This window comes from Habropoda laboriosa, unplaced genomic scaffold (assembly GCF_001263275.1).
Source record: "Habropoda laboriosa isolate 0110345459 unplaced genomic scaffold, ASM126327v1 scaffold186, whole genome shotgun sequence".
In the NCBI taxonomy this organism is placed as follows: Eukaryota; Metazoa; Arthropoda; class Insecta; order Hymenoptera; family Apidae; genus Habropoda; species Habropoda laboriosa.
In genome coordinates this window covers 1,546,733-1,567,647 of record NW_017100427.1, presented here as the reverse complement: position 1 = coordinate 1,567,647, position 20,915 = coordinate 1,546,733, and the positions used below count along the sequence as shown (strand labels likewise).

Below are 20,915 nucleotides of genomic sequence, written 5' to 3'. Positions count from 1 at the left end.
CCAAAAGGGTGGCGGGAGGGGAGTGGGATTCAATTTTCGTAAAAATCGCCAACGAGTTTGAAATTTCCCTTCGCGCGATATATTCCTGGCGGCCTCTAGTTACCTAGGTCGGACGAAAATGTCGGACTAGTCTCTAGACGCTAGTCTTTACGCTGTTGATTTGTTAAAATAAATGTTTATTTCATAAAAAAAAAAAAAGAAAAACGAAGACTTATTTTCTCTGATTACCTTTGGTAAACATTTCCAGTTGTTCCGTTTGTCACGATCCATCTTCCTCGATCCTCGTCGTTCTCCAATTAAATCGTCCACCGACGATAATATCGGTCTGACGATAATATGTTATCTTAAGATGCTTAATCACCGATCTGCAAAACAAGAGAAACTTTCGACAAATTGATCAACTCTTCGCTTATACTAAAAAGAAGCAATTTTTACGAAATATTTTCCCAACTCTTTGCAACGCTTCTACGATCTTTCTCCCCTTCGGAGCAATTTGCAGAAAGAACGACGCGGACGTAAATTTCACGAGTGATCTGGCGACGCGAGGATCGAGAAACGCGAGTTACGAAATGCAGAGAGAGAGAGAATTAAAAAAACCGTAGAAGACTGGCGGTGAAGAAGAAACGAGCCTCGACTGGCTCGAACACGAGCGTCACGCTAATTGAAACAGGAGTAATAAAAACAATTAGCGATTCGTTAATGAGAATGATATGCTTCTGGGATCGTTTCGAAATCGAACGGATGAGGCAGAAAGACAGGGAACCTCGGGAAAGTGTGACCGCATACTGAACGAATTGTCTTTGTCGCGGCTGTTACAATGTCCGGCGGTGTCGTATTTTTAGTTTGCATACCTACGTTCAATCACGAGCACGAGTTGATCTTCGGCGAGCCCTTGAAACGAGCCAAGAAGAACGAGAAGCAAGGGAAATCGGTGATCGGGCCGAAAGTCGATTTACGTCTCAGGGAAACGAGGACGAGAACTCAGCTTCTGAGGCTGAACGACGACGACGAGCTGAACGATGTCGATGTCAACGACGATTCGAGAGGCAGGAGGTATCTTCACGGTCGAGGACGCGGCATTTCCGGTCAACGGGACAGAAACCCGGTGTTTGTGTCGATGGAAACGGTATCGTTACTCTCCACTTTTGCCAGGAAACGTTCGTTCGACCGTTTCGCTGCTTTCCGCGACCTATAGGCGGTTCGAATATTTTCTCGCGCTGTGACCTTGGCGCCTATAGGCGGTTTGAATATTTTCTCTGCTCTTGGCGTCTTTTGGCACATTTTCAGTCTTAATTCAAGCCTTGATTGTCGTTCTTTGCACGCTTCTACCTGAATTTTTAAAAGGATACATTTTCAAATTGAAATTTGGAATTTTAATATCGAAATTTTTCATTTCCAAAACACTTCCTCTATGCGAACGATCGATTTTTTGGTTGTACATCTATGTACATACTTTCCCCTTTTTGATTTATTTTGCCATCGTTGCATAAGGTCTTAGAGGAATTGCTGAAGAAGCTGAAGGTGGAACACGTGGTCTGGTACAAGGACAGGAAAAACATGTATTATGAGGTAAGAAATTCACTTTAATTACCTCGATTCCTCGTCACTCTTTATTCCATCCCTCTGGAAAGGTAATATTTCCGGTACCAGCTGGGGAACCATGCGAAAATTGCCTGCACTGTCTCACGGAAATGGGAATCGGCGTGAAAATGAACTCCATAGTAAGGTGAATTAATGCCTCGGGTATTTCCTCTCCACCGAGTATTTCCAAATGTTTTTCGGTTACCTTTAAACTATTTTCAGCGTAATTCCGACTCAGTGCACGTACAGTGGCGTGGGGAACGTTGGATCCAAGGCCATCAAGGATGATATTGCACGAAGGTCTCTGTTACAAAAGAAGTTTCGTTAATCAACGAAATTTAAAGATAACGCAAATATTGGTAATTCGTTTCTAGACGAAAAGAGTCAGAGGACAGGAAAAATGCTTGGAGAGGGTTCGTGGAATCGATACGATCTAAATTAACGGTGAAACAGGTCGTCGATGGTGTTCGTAGCGGAGGTGATCTTACATTCGACTATGTGGCACTGGTATTAACTGCAGAGTAAGAATAATCATATTTAACAATATCGATCTCGACTCTTCGTGTGTTCTTTTCGGTACAATAAACGGTGAAAGAATTAGCAACATAGAATTTACATCTAATTTAACTCTTGTTGATCATAATTCGATCATTTTTCATAGTTGTCTGGCAGCACTGGGTCTTATCGAGAACAGTGCAACCAATGTCGTAGCCGCTATGTTAGTGTCTCCTTTAATGGTATGTGTCTTGTAGCTCAACAAACTCAAAAGCACATACATGAAATTTTGAACTTTGAACTACTAATTAGTCTTTCATTCCTTTTCTTTTTCTAATACGATTAAGGGTCCGGTGATGTCGTTAACGTTTGGAACAATCATAGCCGACAGAAATCTTCAGTTTATCGGTTTAAAGAGTTTGCTACTCGGAATATTCGTCTCTATACTATTCGGCTTTATCTTCGGTCTAATTCTGGGTACCACAGAGATGCCTTGGGGTTACAACGACTGGCCAACCGATGAAATGAAAGGCAGGTAAGTTTTCACAGCGAAATAAAACTGTAAACAATTTGAAAAAACCTGAGTGACCGAAAGGGGAATCGAACTCGGGACCTCCCGATTACCAAGCTGGAACTCCTCGCACTACGCCAACGCACCCCTCCGTATTTTTTTCCTTCTTGCTCCTATAGATATGATCGAACTATGACAAAAAGGATTCGTATTATTTAATGAAATTTTCTTGCAGAGGCAACTATAGGTCCCTCTGGATGGGCGTATTATGGGCGTTACCATCAGGTACAGGCGTAGCCGTTGCTTTGTTGCAAGGAAGCAACGGTCCGTTAATCGGAGTTGCTATATCAGCTTCTTTACTGCCACCGGTAGTAAATTGCGTGAGTAAAAGAAAAGAAAAAATGAATAAAATCATTCTCGAAATCGTAAATACAGAGAACGAGGGGAGAAAAATAAAAATAGTCCAGCCAGATGATGTCGAGAATTTACGGGTTTTTCCTCCGTTGGTCGGTTTATTCAGCAATTGAGATCGAAAATACATTTCTATAGAATTCTCGGGAAACATTGAAATTGGCCGGCTATCGACACCGGACAGACAGAACAATTCGCGGAGAGGGAAGATAGATACGGAAGAACTATCGGCATTAGAACATCCTTTCTCGTTCCATCGGGGTTGATTAATGGACGGCAGTTAATCTGGCCGTGGCAATCGATGAAATTTATTCCCGCAGGGTTTATTCTGGGCTCTCGGATGTATATGGCTAATTTATCGACCGATTAAAATGCCTCACATGAAGGGAGAGTCCTACACCGACTACAACACCTCGTACGTTTACGTGTACACCGATTACCTGCCGGTCGAGTTCTTCTGCAACGGCATAATCAGCGCGTGCCTAACCTTTATTAATGTAATGTGCATCTTTATCACGGCGATCATCGTGTTGAAGGTGAGGAAGGCCGTGAAGCAGCGCGGGCAAGAAATTATCAACAAGTACAGAAATCGCCTGCTGCACGTGATTCGCAATTTTCGCGATTATTTCAGATAATGTTAATACCGTTATCGCGTGATACGTAACTTAGCTATAATGCTAGAGTGAGAATGTCTAATATCTAGAAATCTGCATCTGCTAATTGATCTACAGAAGAAGAAGAAAACATGTCGAGAACAATTTTTTTTTGCTTTTTTCTTAGGAAACGTTACAATTTTCTTTTCTTTTTTTTTGTTTCCATTTGGAAAAAAAAATTCTCGATTTTATTAACTGCATTTAAACGGAACCATATGGATTTTAATACCTAAACACTTGAATGAACAAGTAGACATGCAATCTTTTCTGTAACTAACACCGTGGTTTCCGTCTAGATAAAGGAAGTAGCTGCACCGTATACATCAACACCAGAATTACGCCGCTTCTGGGAACACGATATTCGCCTGGTCCGCGATAAGAATATTTCACGAGATAACAGCTCCCTAGACTCAAGGTAACTGAAATATTTCACGTTATAATCACTGCAAAATAACTCCTCCGTTACTGTACAAAAAGTATATTATTTTCTATGATAATTATATTGAAGTTTCCTATTACTTAATACAAAACAAAAAAAAACTACTTTCGTCAGTTTCTACGACGGGCTGAGCAAAACAAAACAACGCACGCTGGAACAAACGTTAAACGAGGCTGTACGTGAAGCCATAGACGACGAAACATTTCGGAAGGTACAAAGGTTGAGTTACGGCCCACACGGTCCAGAGGAGGTATTTGAAATCCTTTTAAATCTTATAATTCGTAACAATATTACACAAATAGTCTGTAACAATGTACATATGCTAAAGAATATATCAGAAAAATTTCTATCGAATATCATTTGTACAGTTCACATCGAAGCTCGGTCTTCATACTAGCGGCGGTGTAAACAACGTTACAAATATTGAACAGAAAGGACAGGCTACGTCCAATGGTTTAGTAAATTCTGGAAGCACGAGCGAAGATTTGGCCGCTCTTGATCGATTGATTACGTGTCTTTTGCAACAACCGAACAACGCCACCTCCGGTCGTTTAGATTCCTGGAGTCGATCCCGTCGAGCAAGTGCACGCGGGTACAGGCAATTACACAGCACAGGTATCACTGCGGAAGGTGGTGAGGTTAGCTGTAACATCGATACAACGCCGCTTTAATTGCATATTTACATAATTTCCAATTGAGGTACATTCGTTAAATTGGCTGATGCGTGTTTAGGTAACGATCGATCGATATAAATGCCACATTCCCGATTCTAACACAAATTTTATTAAAGACATGTAGTATTGGAAATTCTCGCCGCTACCTGCGCAGCCGTAAGGGACAACGGGCAACAAAAACGAGACGCGAATCAGAGACACTTTTCCGAGGGGCCTCGGGCCTCGCGTCAATTATATTCGGGAAAAATTGAAAATGGGAGGTGTGTATGTACTAGGGTTGACGGGCAATTGGCGACGAACATGACCAAATACGGTCATGGAGCGAGTGTGAAAGTTGTGTGTAGTGGGAGGAAGTAAAAAAAAAAAAGGAAGGATAAACTGAGTATAAATAGAGAGGGTGGCGAATGGAAAAGATTGTTGTCATGGTTGTCGACGTCGTTGTATAAAGAGTGTCTCGTAAAGAGTCGTCGAGCTTGTATATCGTGTTAGGTCATTCATATTAATTTTATTCATCTACTGTAATAACTGTTATTCACATTAAATATATTTATAAACTATTTTATGAAAAAAAAAAAGAAATCAACCTTTAAAGATACCACAGATAAATGAGATTATTGAATTTGAATTGTAGCAAATTAAGTTAATATAGTAATCATGTGTATACAAAGATTAGTCCTCGATCGAAGATGGCTCGGTTCCAAAGTATCGGTCCCCGAAGTTACCAATGCCGGGTAGCACGTAGAACTTCTCGTTTATTACAGGATCTAAGGCGGACGTTACAATTTTTACACGTGGAAACGCGTAAGCAATCGAGTGTACACCGGATTCTGCCATAAGTAAAGATGCAAGTAACACGTTCTCTTCTGCAACGTCATGATCCAATAAAACTCTGATAGCCATAATAGCAGCAGCGCCTGTTGCTACTGTCGCATCCATCAGTATCACTTTGTAGTCCTTAATATCCTTTGGTAGTCGGAGGTAGTAAAGCTGAATGAAGTAATTTTTATCACTATTCAAATCTGACTACACATGGACGATTATAAAAGGGAATTTACCTCTGGTTCTCCAGTCTGTTGATTTGTTTGTATGAGTATCTTTCCTATTCTTATATCTTTACATACGTCCCTAACAGCTTGTTCCATAGTTTCACCAGCACGTAAAATAGAGACACCACATATTTTATCCGTACCTGCACGTTTTCCGTGGTACAGTACCCCTTGAGGCGTCTCTACTGTTACATCCTTTAAATACGTAACGATACACATTAACGACGACGTGAAAATGCTACATGTTGATCACATTTCGTTGATAGAATGTATTAATATTTACCTCAAAAGGCAAAAGGGATAACGCGTACTCAATAACTAGCCGTATTAAACGTTTGGAATAAAATATAAATTCATCTCTATATGTTTCTTTGTTCCTTATGAATGTGTGGAGACCCTTAATCTGTGGTGTATCTGGAAGCAGGTAGAGAGAAGATGGCAATGGCTGACCAATATATGAATGAGCTAATTTTTCTCTGAGTTTGAAACCTCTCTAAAATAGAAAGTAATAATGCAATAAATAAATGCAACAAACAAAAGTAATTCTTGAGCTATCTGTGATCTTACCAGTTGCAACTGGGTATGTACATGCTGCACAATGAGTTCTATCGCGATTTCGTTCTCTCCACCACGTGGCACGATAATATCCGCGTGGACCATTAATGGAGCTATGTAATAATAGAAAGCAGGTTGTACTGTAGTGCAGTACTGCTTTAATACACCATCCAAATCTCTTCCCCTTTGCGATATATCTCTACGTAATCTTCGAGCAAGCCTCACATCAGCGTCAGCATCAACAAACACCTTCATATCGCACATCTTGACCAATCGAAGAAAGCAGGTCAGTGGTAAGTTGTTTTTTGCATTAGTACATTACTGCATTTGTCAACTTCACTCATCCTGTTTTCCTGATAGTTTGGCTTACCTTCAAAACATCAGCATTGTAGAAAGTAAATATTCCCTCAAATATAATCACATTGGCACCATACATTGTTTTCTTCAAAGGAAAAAGGAACACAATGTATGCGGAATACGTTTAATATTTATAAATTAGTGCTGTCAACATCAACTTACAGTTCTAGTTTCTCTACTATGTGTTACAAAATTGTAAATAGGAACTTCCACCATTCTACCTTCCTTTAAACGCTGTAACGTTGTTTTAAGTAACTCAAAGTCAAATGCGTCAGGATGGTCGAAATTGTACTCATTATGTGCTGCCATTTCATGTTGTTTTTCATTTAATGCCTGTACCAAAAATTATACCGTCTATTATGTGATTAAATTCGTTTTCAGTACCTGTATAGGTGAAAAGAAACTTTTTCATACTTTGTAAAATGAATCCAAACTAAGCAATGTTACCCAGGGCACATCTAAAGATTCTATAATTTTTGTTGCAACTGTAGTTTTACCAGATGCACTGCCCCCACAAATACCTAAAACAGAAATATTTGTAACATTAAATCCTTTAAAATGGCAAATAAATATTTCCCACAATTACTAACCAATTACAAAAGGTTCTACTTGTTGCCCAGCTGAATTGTACCATGGTGGTCTACCAGCTGTGTATATTGTTCTTGTCTTGCTTCTAAGGATAGACTCTGCGGAAGTCTTTTTACTAGATTGAGATAAACTGGTAGTACGTTGCCTTCTTGACCTTGGTGATCTCTGAGAACCTGTTATATAATCAGAAATAAATTTTTGCTTAATGTTAGAACTTATAAAAGATATACTACATATTTATTAAATTAAGAGGAAAAATAAAACAAAAATTGACAAATGGTAGGGTAAAGGATAAAGGATAATGGTACTTTTAGAAGTTTTAATTGATTTCTTCAAATTGTACAAGGCTTTTACTTCAGTAATCCAAGTACACCTTGCATGCCAAACACATGTGCTCCAAATCACTGGCTCTGAAAATAATTAGTATACCATCTATTTAACCATTGAAATAGACAACAAATAAATATCAAGTAGTGTGAGGAAAGGAACAGTATGAACACGATATAGTGTCTATAAAATTTGCACTGTCAGATCATTTTAAAGGTGTGTAGAAAGAAATTCGTTGATAACCTCACCCGTGGATGGTGGTCGCGGTGATTGCGGTGTAGGTGTCCCGATATCAGAACGTCTATAATGTTCAGCATCTTCGCACATCTCGTTGACGAGGAAAACTTCTTTCTCGTCCAAACAAATTTCTCCATCGTCACTAAATTACGAAGAATTTAAAGTACGTTTCGTTCAACAAACGAAATCAATGATGAAACATTATCATTTACCTGTCGGAACTTGCTGAACTTGGTGGATCGAAATGCTGCATCTTAGCTGCCATATTCCAAATCACATGTAGAAAAAATTGACAAGGAACCACACAGAAATAACTTTTACTGCGCAGCAGTATGTTACACTAACTCATGCCACCAAATCCGCTTGTTAAAAACTGCAAAGGAAAATGACGTCAACATCCTGAGTGTAATCGCCACCTATCGTTTGTGTTCTGAACCACTCTTTTCCTGCACTGTTAGTCATGGATATTCCAATACATCCTTTTTAATTTAATTCAATACGATTATGATTATTTCAAGAATTAGAAAATTAATCGAAATTTATAAAAATTCTAAGTTTAGAACAATTTCGATACAGTTTGAAGCTATTGTGTGTGTATATATATAATAACTTTTGACATATTGAACTCATTACTACCCCTCGCGATTATGCTTACAGATGGATTAAACGCATACGAAGCATACGTACATGATCCGTGAACACAACTTTGCGTCGCACTTGCATGTTAAGCAAATGTACAGAAGATCTAGTGAAACATTGTAATTATTAATAATACATTTTATACACTCTTAATACATAAGTGGCTCGAGAGTATTTATAAAAATTATCTCCTTGTTAAATAAATTACGTTACTAATGACAATAATTAGTTTAAATGTAAAAACATATATTGCATCGTAGCGTGTCGGTGTCTTATTTCGATACGTATCGATGCAAAATAAACGGAATATAATTGTACATAAAAATCAGTAGCACAAAATCGATAAAATAAGCAATAATTTTATACTTGTCTTTTGTATAGTATCCGGATAATTTAAAGTTATTCTTGCAGTGGTGGTGACCTCCCGTGGTAGATGGAATATTTGCAGTTGAACCCGGCATAGTTTTACAATTGCCGCTAATTACGATGAAGAAATGGTCGTACTAAGAATTGTTATTTAGTTAATATCAGAACTCATTCAGTCTTGTGGTTGAACGCAAAGTGCAAAGTTACCCCGATGCTTCTGCGTGCTGCTGTGTTGTGTGACGTATTGTCTTTTAATAGTCAGCCCCTGTGACCGGTTTTTCCGTCGTTAACGAAGCACCGTTGTACATCGAGTCGCGCCCTCATCCGACCTTGAAACCTATAATCGTTCATAGCATTCGATGTTTGAAACATCGTCTGGAAAACTGTTCATCGTGCTCTACAGGTTCAACTCTTTTTTGTTTTCTTCGGCGCCTCGTTAACGCGGAGCAACAGTGAAATGGCGAAAAAGACGTACGATCTATTGTTCAAGTTACTGCTCATCGGTGATTCGGGAGTCGGCAAAACCTGTATATTGTTTAGATTTTCGGATGATGCTTTTTCAACGACATTTATTTCTACCATAGGTAAGAAAAACAAAGTATCATTATTTGCGATATCAATGCATTTCATGAATCAAGCCATTTGTCAATGCAAATTTCTTTTGGCATAGTAGGTTATGCTATCAAGAGCAAATTCTAACATGGTAAAGTGAAAATACTTAAATTACAGCTTGATGGACAATAGATAGTTGAATATCGAAGTGTTTATTATATTGAACATGTATCGAATGCGCAACTAGGGTACAATTGTTTTCCTAACACAATTTCTTGACAACATTGTTACCATACTGATAAATTAATAAATGTTAATGTACCGTGAAGTGTGTTATATAAACAAACAAATTATGCGTTTTGTCACTTAGGTATCGATTTTAAAATCAAGACAGTGGAATTAAGAGGAAAAAAGATCAAGTTACAGATATGGTAAGTTACTGAATATAAAATTTTTCTAAACAGCCCTTAATCTATACATTTACAGGGATACAGCTGGTCAAGAAAGATTTCATACCATTACTACATCATATTACAGAGGTGCAATGGGTATTATGCTTGTTTATGACATTACTAATGAAAAAACATTTGAAAATATTGTTAAATGGTTGAGAAATATTGATGAAGTAAGTATAATTATGGATTTTTTTTATGGTATATAAGTAAAAAAGTTAGTACTCATTTATTTTAATGTCAATTAATCGTAGCATGCAAATGAAGATGTGGAAAAAATGATATTAGGGAACAAAAGTGATATGGATGATAAACGTGTTGTTAGCACAGAAAGAGGAGAAGCGGTAAAATAGCTACAGTTTAAATTGCATTAACTTTATAAATATCACAAACTAATAAATTAATATCCCCTTTAGATAGCAAGAGAGCATGGAATCAGATTTATGGAAACTTCTGCAAAGGCAGACATTAATATCGATCGTGCATTTAGTGAATTAGCTGAAGCAATTCTGGAAAAAACTCATGGAAAAGAACCACAAGATGCTCCTGATAGAGTAACAGTTGATCGAAGGGTGGAAAGAAATTCTAATCGGTGCTGCTAATTTTATATTATTTATTTTAACGGCGCATAATATACTATATATCAGCTCGTGCCACTCAAAATAGATTTGTGGATAGATTTAGAGCATAATTTACAGCATAATAGTATAATTAAACTCTTCACAACACTGCCTAATCAAATTCGATTGAACTTATCTGATCACAGTTCTGATAAAAGAATATTTAAATTTAATTCAAAATATAACAGAAATAACTCCGATTTGAAAGTGAAGCTTTTTAATTATACCTGGGTTTCAAAGGGTGGGTTATAAATGCTGTTTGTCACATATATGACTGTACTTATAAATGTGTCTATTGCATGTATACAAGCATTAAAGCTGCATCACAGTTTTTGTAATGAACATGAGGAGTCAGTAATATTTACTGTTGATGGAGCTCTATTTTCCATGTGAAACTTCATGCGTTGTTGCACGAACAAAGTCAACTAGGAACGATTTGTTTGTTATGAGGCTGCAATTTGTTACCATAATGAGAAGAGTGAGAATGAATGTGGGCTTTTAATCTTTAAAAACTATGCGAACATTGAATGCTTTTTCGTACGGACATTGCACTACATATGCTTATTTACATCTTAAGTTAAAATCTAAAAAGCTTAAGACCAAGAGCTTTTATCCTATTTGTGTAAGAATAATTTACTACAAATATAAACATTCACAATTTCGATAAATAAAAATTATAATAATAGATATTCAACAAAAAATGGTTTTGTATTTAATACATGAATTAAAAATATCTTCGTGTTTTTATTATAATCCTTATGTACAATTTATGAACAGGAAAATAAAAAGGAATTTGTGTTTTGTCTTACATCACAATACATGAATCAAAACATATATTTGTATAACAACAATAAAAGTAAATTAATACTTTCGAATATTTCTTTTATTACGTAAATATGAACAAATTACATCTACTTTCTAATCACACCTAATGAGTAAATATATGTATACATTATAAAGATAATCTGAAATTGCAATAATATTTAGAAGTAATAATACTATATCTAATACATAGACATTAATATTATTAAAATTTAGTTCATATTACATGTATCAACATTTGAATCAATTGTTTGTTGGATATATAGAATTTCTTTGCGTTATGACATAGTTCAAAAAAACTTTTATCAAATTATTTTATTAAGGAAATGCAACGAAAACGAAAATAATACTTTCTTATTTAAAAAAAATGAGTTAATGAAAAACAAATAGATGTAAATTATGACACGCTTTATATTTTTAACAGTGTTAATAATTGCTTCACATTCTTGAATGAGCATAGGTAGTATGTGGTTTAACTTACAAGACTAGAAGTCGAATTTTAAAATAATACAATTTCAGTGTCTTCTCTGTGATAGTTATACTTTGGAAATTGTGTAAAAGCTATTATTTCATAGAAATTAATACTTCTTTGCCAAAACCTTCTTCTATATACCTTTCATCGTTTTTCTGTAATGTCCTCTCCATATCCAAAGCAGAGAGAGTTAAAACAGAACAATATATTAAAGCATTATGCATTGAAGATTAATCCAGCAAACTTAGTTACCTCGTGAACTACCGAGTATTGCTAAAATATGGAGGAAGATGTTAATAATATCTACATAAAGATTTAACGTTGCGAAAATATACTCTTCCGGAGAAATTTGATATTTGTGTCCACCTCCCATTAACATTTGTGTATCGTATACCAAGTAAACAGAGAAAAGCAAGGCTCCAATTGATGAATATACTATGGTCATAGTCCTGCCTTGCCATATCATTGCAACTATTCCAAAAATTATGAAAATAAACAATGCAACAAATAGAATACCGTTCAAAGCAGTAAAATCATATTTTGTTTGGAATGAAAACAATGTTAATGCAAGGCATACAGCTGCTGTGATTCCTACGGCCAATAATACCTGTAAGTATGTAATAAAAAAGTTATTATTTAACAGTTACTACAGTACATAATTAAAAAACTATGTCATAATGATTAGTTTATGAAAAGTCATAAATCTGTACGTTTTCATCTTACCTCTTCAGACTTGTACAAAGAAGAAATAGTACCTAATAGGAAACTTTCTGCAATTGTGAATATGAACAAAAACACAAAATTCATGGGAGTCTTTCGCCTCACAGTGGTACAACAAACCATACATATGGTCAAAACAATTATTAGTGCAATACAAATCCAAAGCATTTCTGGATGCACCATCACCCACTTACGAGTGGGTTGGTGATAAAGAAACAGTGCTATCATTGACACTGTGATCAAAAGTTGGCACATTAATATACTGTACACTTTCCTGAAAAAGGACAACAGTTATAGTTGGACAAATGTAATAAAGTATTATTAATTATAACACAAACCTGATGAATCCATTTCTAATAGATTTCTCACTGAAGTCAAATCTCTTGACTTCAGGTTGTGCATGGTCTTCTGAATAAGTTGATCCAAACATGCCTGGTTGTGGGATTGTGCCAAATGATGGGCCAGTGGGAGGAACTTGTCCGTAAGGAGGTACACCTGGAGGAACAAAACCAGGACCTATAAAACAATAAAACATAATTATATGTATAATGTAAAAAGTGAAATGTTAGAATAAAAAACACAAATAATTAACTAACCTGGTGGCTGTGCTCCGTAAGGAGGTGGATATTCTGGATTATATGGGTCTTGAGGTGGATATCCAGGTTTTTGTGTAGGAAAACCTGCACAATCCAATTACAAATACATAAAACATTACAGTACAATATAATATTTATAAAATTTAGTGCTCTATTAACAGTCACTAAATGTTGGTGCACGATTCTTTTTAAATGTTTTTCTTTCTTTTTTAATTTGAAATTTATTTTTCAAATAAATCATTCAATATTTTTAAATTATACTGAAATAATATTAACTCCTTTCTACATATATCCTGAGTGTCTCACCAATTTTGTCCACCTCAAATGTCTCCATTATTTCAAGAAATAAGCAAAAACATTACTTACAAAAATTGTTTAATTGAAAGAAAAACATAACATGGTGACAATAATTTCTCTATGGGTAGAGGAGATCTGGTAGTTAATGTTGTTTTTTTCACTATTCTATCTCAGAATTCACTATTTTATCTAATTTGATCATGTGGATTACCTATACACCTCTACTTGTAAAGAAATAATTGCCACCACGTTGTGTGTTTCTTACAACCACACAACTCTTGTTAGTAATGTTTTCACTCATTACTTGAAACAATGGAGGTACTTGAGGTGGACAAAGTTGGTGGGACACCCTGCATATATGAAAATATTATCACTTTCTTAGTAACTTCTAGTGTTGATAGATTGTTATTAATCAGTAGATACTTTTGTAGATAACTTTGAGTGATGGTTATCACCACTTGAAACAAGCATCACGGTGCTTGCTGTTTGCTAAATACTCTGTTGCATGTTGAAAAGGTAATATATAATAATAAAGAATATATATAACTTAGAAAAAAGATCAGAACCTTGTTGGCCTGGATAATATCCTGCACCAGGTGTACTCTGCCAACTTGCCATCTTTGGTTTTTGTTTTAACTGAAAAAGAACCTATTATTACCATCAGACATTGTTGCAAAAGATATAACATCAATGGAACACCAGTGTACGAATGTACCAGCAACCTTAAAGTGGAATGATATATAAAATTACTAAAATAAAAGTTTATTGCTCAACATACTAGAAATCATTTTGTCAGTTTCAAAGTGGTTAATGTTCAAAATATTTCTATATTAAAGGACCACAAAACATATGTTTATAATAATGCATCTGATATTGCATTTACATTAAAACAAAAATAAATTTTAAAATGATTTTCTAAATTAGTAGTTTTATGTAATTTTTTAACATAGCAAACATGCTCACTTTTAAAAACATAAGAAATATATGGACCATTTATTTTTTGAAAAAAATGGACTTGCACCACTTTCAAAATAAACGGTCCATATCATTTTTAACATTGCAACATTCTACTTTTATAAGTGACACAAACAATATTGAAATTATATCCTCAATATTAATATACCTTTCATCTATCTTTCAAATATCAGATGTCTTAACTCACACTGATTCTATCATCATATATATGAAAAATGATATAAAATATACCTTAAATTACTATAAGCATTACAAAATGTAATGTACTCATATGTATAGGCACTCTTTAATTGACATACCGTTTATTTTCACGAATTTTTAATGACAAACAAAATATAACAAAATTATTTTAATAATAAAAATTCAAAAACATCATCTTTAAATACTATAAATATGAGCACAATTAAACTTTGTCAATTTTTTTAAAGTATAAAGGTTAGCTGAAAACAATGTTAGAAACACTAGTTAATAATTATCATTATATTTACGTTTACGTACAATCTTAAATTCACATTGCTGTTACAATCCAACGTTGCTGTTAAAAAAAATTTGTTCATTAAAAGTACAAGTACGAAACATCGTATTTTCGATTAACAGTACAAATAAAAAAGAAACAAAAATTAATATTACATAAGTTGAGCAACTTTAAGCATCCTGCTGTAAAGTCAATAATTATTATTCTTTTCTATTTTAGTTTAAATCGGGAAGTACCAAATAAACTTTTTCCGATAACAACCGCAATGATCATAACATTGTGAAATATAGAAGTAACGAATATGATACTTCAACGTTTTTCGCATTTACAGCTAACACGGTACGACGTTGAAGTTCACGAGAAGACTTTTGTATACTATGAAAGATATTTTTACAAAAACGTCACGAACATTTTCCTACAAATATGTGCAATATTAACCGGGGAAACGTGTTATTAATTGTATACGTCAAGTTGATGCGTCATGCGCTCTGTCTGGAAATGGTTACAATCGATAACCACATTCGTGAACCCAATGTAAGTTAAATTTATTTACCTCTGGCAGAGAATGTTTAAAATCCTTAAACGAATGCAACTGCTTGAAGTGATAATTACTTCAGTTAAATCGCCGACCACGTCCACTTATGCCCTACAGTTTGTACGTGCGATTACGTTCGTAACGTTACAAAGATGTCACACTCCCCACTTTTCAACCTTAGAATGAATCTCATACGAGTAACTGATACGAAGTAGGTTGAAACTGGTCATGCTTTAACACATTTCGCGCCTGCGTAACATATTTTTCGGAGTGCTGTTTACTGCAAAACGAATATATATATATATAATTTCCTAGAAAAATATTGCGTGGTGTGATGTGTCCTTAAATTTTAATTAACGCAGCGGAATGCAATATGATCTTCTGAATGTTGTAAAATAAATAATACAGTTAGGTTTATTACTGATTTAGGAATTCTTATACAAGTAATCCCAGTAGCTGGTCTTCCAGAAGCTTCATGAAATTTGGAAAGATGAATCTAGATGTTGAATAATGACATTTTGTATACCATTTCGTTCTAAGGCGTATTTTTTGTAAACAATTAAAATTAAATCTTCAAATTGTTCCTAATTTTTAACATTAATTAACAATTTATTGTGTTATGTAACGCGTCAGATAATTGTCTTATACCAGGAGGTGTAATCTTAAAATGTATGAGTAATTAATGTTTTATGTTAAACGATAAAACTTTGTATCATTGGATCTAACGCACACATTATAATTAGCTTATTGAATTTTTTATTTATAAACTTAATGTAACAAATTAAATGTACTACATTATTTTTTATACAAAATATATGATATTGACAAAACAGAATTAGTGTCGTTGTATGATTTAATTCGCAGAATATGATAAAACAGACTTTGTAACAAATAGAAAAAACGATAGAGTTGTGTAATACTTCAATAATTAACTTCTACATTGCATTAATACGTAGTTGTAAGAAATAAATGTTTTTTCATCATATTACACGTATTTACGTTTTCATTGTAAAAGTTCAGGCGTACCAAAAGACGTATAATAAATACTATTAAAAAACTAGTCATAAGTAGTACCAATAAAAAAACATGAAATGACTTGTTTTCAGAGTCCACGTGCGTGACAGTTGTGGTTATGTTTTCTAACATGTAGTGTAGTTTGTATAATTAGATTAATGACATTGTTGCAAATGATCGTGGAAGCACAAATGATGTCAACTTGTAAAATACACAATATTAGGTTTTATAATCTTGAACCTCGATCTGTTACTTGTTTATCTTACGAAACTAAAACAAAAAAACTTGCTCTTGCAAGGTAAGTTTTACAGTATACAATTTTAATTAAACTGCAAAACTTGTAATAATATTTATGGTAACTATTTTATAGGAGTGACAATTCAATTGAAGTTTGGAATGTTGGAAATGCACCTTTTATAGAGTGTACAGTACCTGGTCATGCTGAAAATTCTATAGAAAACATTCTGTGGATTGGAACAAGGTTGTTTTCAACTGGTCTTCATGGCATGATAGCAGAATACGATTTAACAACATTATGTATTAAAAATGAGGTTGCAGTAACTGGAGGTGCAGCTTGGTGTATGGATGTTAACCATACCAAAACATGTTTAGCTATTGGTACTGAGGATGGATATATTAATACATTTACTGTTGCTTCCGATTCATTGATATATGAAAGGTTATTTGATAAACAGAAGGGAAGAATTCTTTGTATTAAATGGGACAACACAGGAAAAATGATTTATACAGGATCTGCAGACACAGTTAGGGTTTGGAATGCTATATCAGGTCATGCAATTCATAAAATGACAACTTCCAGAAAGGAAGCAAAAAAAGAAACTATCATTTGGTGCTTAGGAGTTACTGATGATAATATAATAATTTCTGGTGATTCACGTGGGTGTTTATCATTTTGGGATCCTCATATGGGTACATTAATTGAATCCCACGAAAGTCACACAGCTGATATATTAGCTGTCTCTTTGACTCATGACATGAATATTGTGTACTGTGCTGGTGTTGATCCTGTAGTAAGGAGTTTTTGTAAAATAACTATGAAATCTAGTGGTAGACCACAGTGGGTAAAAGGAATCGAAAGAAGATTACATACTCATGATGTAAGAGCTTTAGTTGAAGCAGATGGGAAATTATACTCAGCTGGTGTGGATGGATATCTTGCTCAATCAAGTTATCCACCAAAAGCACTGGTTAAGTATCCACCATTACTTCAGCCTCCATGTGCAACTGTTTGTAGAAAATCTAGGTGTATTCTGTTACGATATACAAACTTTCTCGAGCTATGGAGGCTTGGTTTATCCACTAAAGTACCTTCAGAAATGCTACATCCTGGTATGTTTCATCAGTTAGAGGAGGAGCCTATAAAATTGTTACAAATAAAAACGAAAAGGGACGAGAACATTATTTCTTGTGCTATTAATAAGGATTCTAAAACAATTGTTTATTCAACTGATAGTCATGTTAGAGTTTTTAATTTTGATGTAATCGAGGGAGATGCACAGTTGTCAAAGAATGACACAGACATTTCTGTAACCAGAATAGAGAAAATGTTATTTAGTCCAAATGGAAAATTATTTGTAACAATCAATAATGATGGAAAAAAGAACACTGTAACATTGTATAAAGTGGAGAAGAAACATCTGAGGCATCTTGGTTCTTTTAGTACAAACAAAGAATCCATTGTAAATGTTGGACTTGCATGTTTTTCACCTGACAGTAAATATTTTGTTTGTGCTGACCGCAAAGATAGCATTGCTGTGTATAATTTTAATGAACGTTCACCTCCAGGCACACCTGTGGCATGGTTGTTGCCTAAGTATAGCTGTCCACCAACAGCTATGGCAATTCAGAAAGACACTTTAAATTTAGTTGTTGTATATTCAGATCACAAGGTAAGGAAAAAAATATAAACAGAGAAAGTGGTTTATGTATTTTATGTTCATCTTGTATATTATATAGCAATTTTTTTTTTTTTTTAATTCTTACTATCATAAAACGATGAGTTAGTAGTAATTACATCAGCTATAAAAAAACGTATAATCTGTCTATGACCTGCACTTTCTGCCTTCCATGAAACTGGCAGTAAATTATTGCTATAACTCTCTTTCACTATAATGTTAGACGCAAAATTAAAAACTATAAAGTTACACATTTTATCGACGATTACTTTTCCGTACTTAACCGTCGACCGTTTAATTTCAGATCGTCGAATATAACATTTTACAAAGGCAGTATACCAAATTTTCAAACAATTTACAAAGTCGACTTCCTAAACAATGGTTGGCACGCTCCTTTCCTATAACTAACATCATTTTCGACCCGCGCAACGAAAATATCATAATCATGCACGACGACTCGACGGTTTATGTGATCGACAAATTACACGATTTTCCGGAAAAAGAAGCGAAAATTCCAAAACGCGAGAACGACGACTTCATGGAAGATAGTAATTCCATGTTTAGTTCGCAGTCTCAACAAGCCTTTCAGGTCCTCAAAAAGTACAAGGTAATTTCGATTATCACATTGCTACGATCCGAATATAAAAATCAAACTTTCACCATCGATCATATGTTACAGCACCTTGTATACTTGGATTGGTTGAACGAGGAGGAATTAGTAGCCGTCGAGGTGAATCCGATATCATTGACAGAGAAATTACCGCCAACGCTCAAACAGAAATGGTTCGGAATGTAAAAAGCACGAAGAAAGAAATAAACATATTATATTCCATTCTTTTCATGGAATCAAATGTTGTGTATAAAGCTGTTGGCACGTTTTTGTGGAATACCTGCTATCTTAAGAAACCTTGGAATCATCACGTGTTTCTACGACTCGCACACTATCACGATTCTCCTGTTTATAAATACACCAAAACTATGACAATTTATTTTTCAATACATTTGTTACAGTGTACTACAATACCTTGCGTACAAAATATACATTCCATAGTTTATTCAATCCCATTTCATCATTAACCGAGAAAGATGAATCGTTGCTGTGTGATGCGAAATTCGTCAGGTTCCACGGGCATTTCGATCGTTCGTTTTGGTGAAATGTACCAGCAACCTGTAAACTCGAGATTGTATTCCGGGCGAGATGATCGAAACCCCACCATACCGGATGTCGTTCTGGGAATGGACGGCGATGGTTTCAGAGGAATCGGTGAACGTTTAATCGCATCTTCCGGCGGTTTGTGTTCGAAAGTGTCCGCCGGAAATCCCTTCTTTCTGCATTCTTCGGTTAGCACCTACGGTCAGTGACACCGACGAACATTAAAATTCGTGTGGTGCACATTGCCCGATACTACACCGTGCGTTTCCTCGCGGCAACTACGTTCTACCTTCTTCAAAAATTCACCGGTTAGGTGTTCGTACTTTCTGGACCAATTCCGTCGAAACAATTTCTCCCGTAGCATAACTTCTTTACTGGAATTCGTCAATTACACGTTAAAAATAGATCATTAGGTATATCTCCGTGAAATGAAACGAATTCCCTGTAACGTGTACTCTTACCAAATGCCATCGAAATTCTCCAGGTCCTTCGCGTTAGTTTTCTCGATCTTTCGATTCTCCGCGTTATCTTGATGCTTGTCGATCATTCTCCTCGATCACTCTCGTTCGCAAAGAAAATTGATTTTTCAATATTAGAAAAGCGAAGAAAAAAAAAATCGTCGGAAAACTACAACGAAAGAAAATCACTCGCAGGTAGAATCCTTTAAGTCGAAACCTTTGTACAGAGTTTGTTCGATATCGTACCCCGTTGCCATAGTCGATCTTTACCCACCGTATTTATGGGAAGATAGTGACACAATGACGTTCGATGTATTTTACAGGCAGAAATACTTATCGTTGGAGGAGGAACGATCGTTCACTTACTACCAGCTCGTACATCGTTGAAGCACAGCGCAGACGGTTATCCGCGGCGAGTATCAGGCCTCGCGATCACCGGACACGACTATCGATTTTCAGTAACAGCCGTATAAAATGTAGGAAGCGAGAAAATCTCGTTGAGCCAGGGTAAACCGTGCCTAAGGACCGGCTACACGAGGCCATAAACCAAGAAGCGTTTAATCTTCGCCGCGAGTTGTAACCCGCAGCCACGAAGGAGAAGGCGTAGACATAGCGGCTTAAGCCTCCAGGAAATAATCAAAGCGGCGATACAGCGGCAAATACAGAGAGAGAGAGAGAGACAGAGAGTGTGTGTATCGCGCTACGGCAGGAGGAACGATGGCAGCCTCTGGTATACGTGAATTTAGGTGCGCCTAACACGTTCGTCTTGGTTCGGCGAGAAGGTAACGGTTTGGAAAGCTTTGTAGTTGCGAGGTCTTGGGCGGCAGGAAGGGGATGGAAATGGCTGCAGAGTGCAATGCGCTGAGATTACGACTAATCTGCGCCCGAGACTGGTCGGAAACGTAGTTTCTGTAACTTACATCGCTTAAAGCGTCAGCTCGTTCAACCCTCAAACTCCGTCGCCGTTACCACCCGCACA

The 20,915-nt window shown here is 35.7% G+C and overlaps 5 protein-coding genes across 7 annotated transcripts; 3 read left to right on the top strand and 2 right to left on the bottom strand.

Annotated features, from left to right (window-relative positions):
* The first annotated feature begins 817 nt into the window (after window positions 1–817).
* Window positions 818–5,366, top strand: LOC108575620. The gene is made up of 12 exons (XM_017938457.1): window positions 818–1,126; window positions 1,492–1,569; window positions 1,632–1,726; window positions 1,804–1,881; window positions 1,956–2,102; window positions 2,243–2,318; window positions 2,424–2,611; window positions 2,823–2,967; window positions 3,319–3,534; window positions 3,948–4,066; window positions 4,205–4,340; window positions 4,459–5,366. The coding sequence occupies exons 1-12, from the start codon at window positions 818–820 to the stop codon at window positions 4,759–4,761; spliced, it is 1,890 nt and encodes a 629-aa protein (XP_017793946.1). The 3' UTR covers window positions 4,762–5,366.
* Window positions 4,662–8,214, bottom strand: LOC108575621 (uridine-cytidine kinase-like 1). Its single transcript, XM_017938459.1, has 11 exons — window positions 8,087–8,214; window positions 7,886–8,016; window positions 7,313–7,483; window positions 7,137–7,243; window positions 6,885–7,055; window positions 6,736–6,807; window positions 6,378–6,629; window positions 6,094–6,303; window positions 5,820–6,005; window positions 5,429–5,751; window positions 4,662–4,733 (listed from the first exon to the last, which is right to left on the bottom strand). The coding sequence occupies exons 1-10, from the start codon at window positions 8,137–8,139 to the stop codon at window positions 5,434–5,436; spliced, it is 1,671 nt and encodes a 556-aa protein (XP_017793948.1). The 5' UTR covers window positions 8,140–8,214; the 3' UTR covers window positions 4,662–4,733; window positions 5,429–5,433.
* Window positions 8,215–8,475: 261 nt separating this feature from the next.
* On the top strand, window positions 8,476–10,656 carry LOC108575623 (ras-related protein Rab-10). Of its 2 annotated transcripts, none has more exons than XM_017938462.1 (6): window positions 8,476–8,632; window positions 8,925–9,463; window positions 9,802–9,862; window positions 9,918–10,056; window positions 10,138–10,227; window positions 10,300–10,656. In XM_017938462.1, exons 2-6 carry the CDS (start codon window positions 9,337–9,339, stop codon window positions 10,483–10,485), a joined length of 603 nt encoding a protein of 200 aa, XP_017793951.1. In that variant the 5' UTR covers window positions 8,476–8,632; window positions 8,925–9,336; the 3' UTR covers window positions 10,486–10,656. The 2 variants fall into 2 exon arrangements, with proteins under 2 accessions (XP_017793951.1, XP_017793953.1); XM_017938464.1 differs by having other exon boundaries at window positions 8,588–8,632; window positions 9,283–9,463.
* A 1,142-nt stretch (window positions 10,657–11,798) lies between these two features.
* On the bottom strand, window positions 11,799–15,569 carry LOC108575622 (protein lifeguard 1). 2 transcript variants are annotated; one of them, XM_017938461.1, is made up of 7 exons: window positions 15,414–15,569; window positions 14,884–14,920; window positions 13,977–14,046; window positions 13,114–13,197; window positions 12,856–13,033; window positions 12,521–12,791; window positions 11,799–12,404 (listed from the first exon to the last, which is right to left on the bottom strand). In XM_017938461.1, exons 3-7 carry the CDS (start codon window positions 14,026–14,028, stop codon window positions 12,042–12,044), a joined length of 948 nt encoding a protein of 315 aa, XP_017793950.1. In that variant the 5' UTR covers window positions 14,029–14,046; window positions 14,884–14,920; window positions 15,414–15,569; the 3' UTR covers window positions 11,799–12,041. The 2 variants fall into 2 exon arrangements, with proteins under 2 accessions (XP_017793950.1, XP_017793949.1); XM_017938460.1 differs by lacking the exon at window positions 14,884–14,920.
* Window positions 15,570–16,603: 1,034 nt separating this feature from the next.
* On the top strand, window positions 16,604–19,288 carry LOC108575597 (U3 small nucleolar RNA-associated protein 4 homolog). Its single transcript, XM_017938425.1, has 4 exons — window positions 16,604–16,707; window positions 16,780–18,319; window positions 18,630–18,932; window positions 19,005–19,288. Exons 1-4 carry the CDS (start codon window positions 16,604–16,606, stop codon window positions 19,119–19,121), a joined length of 2,064 nt encoding a protein of 687 aa, XP_017793914.1. The 3' UTR covers window positions 19,122–19,288.
* The last annotated feature ends 1,627 nt before the right edge of the window (window positions 19,289–20,915 follow it).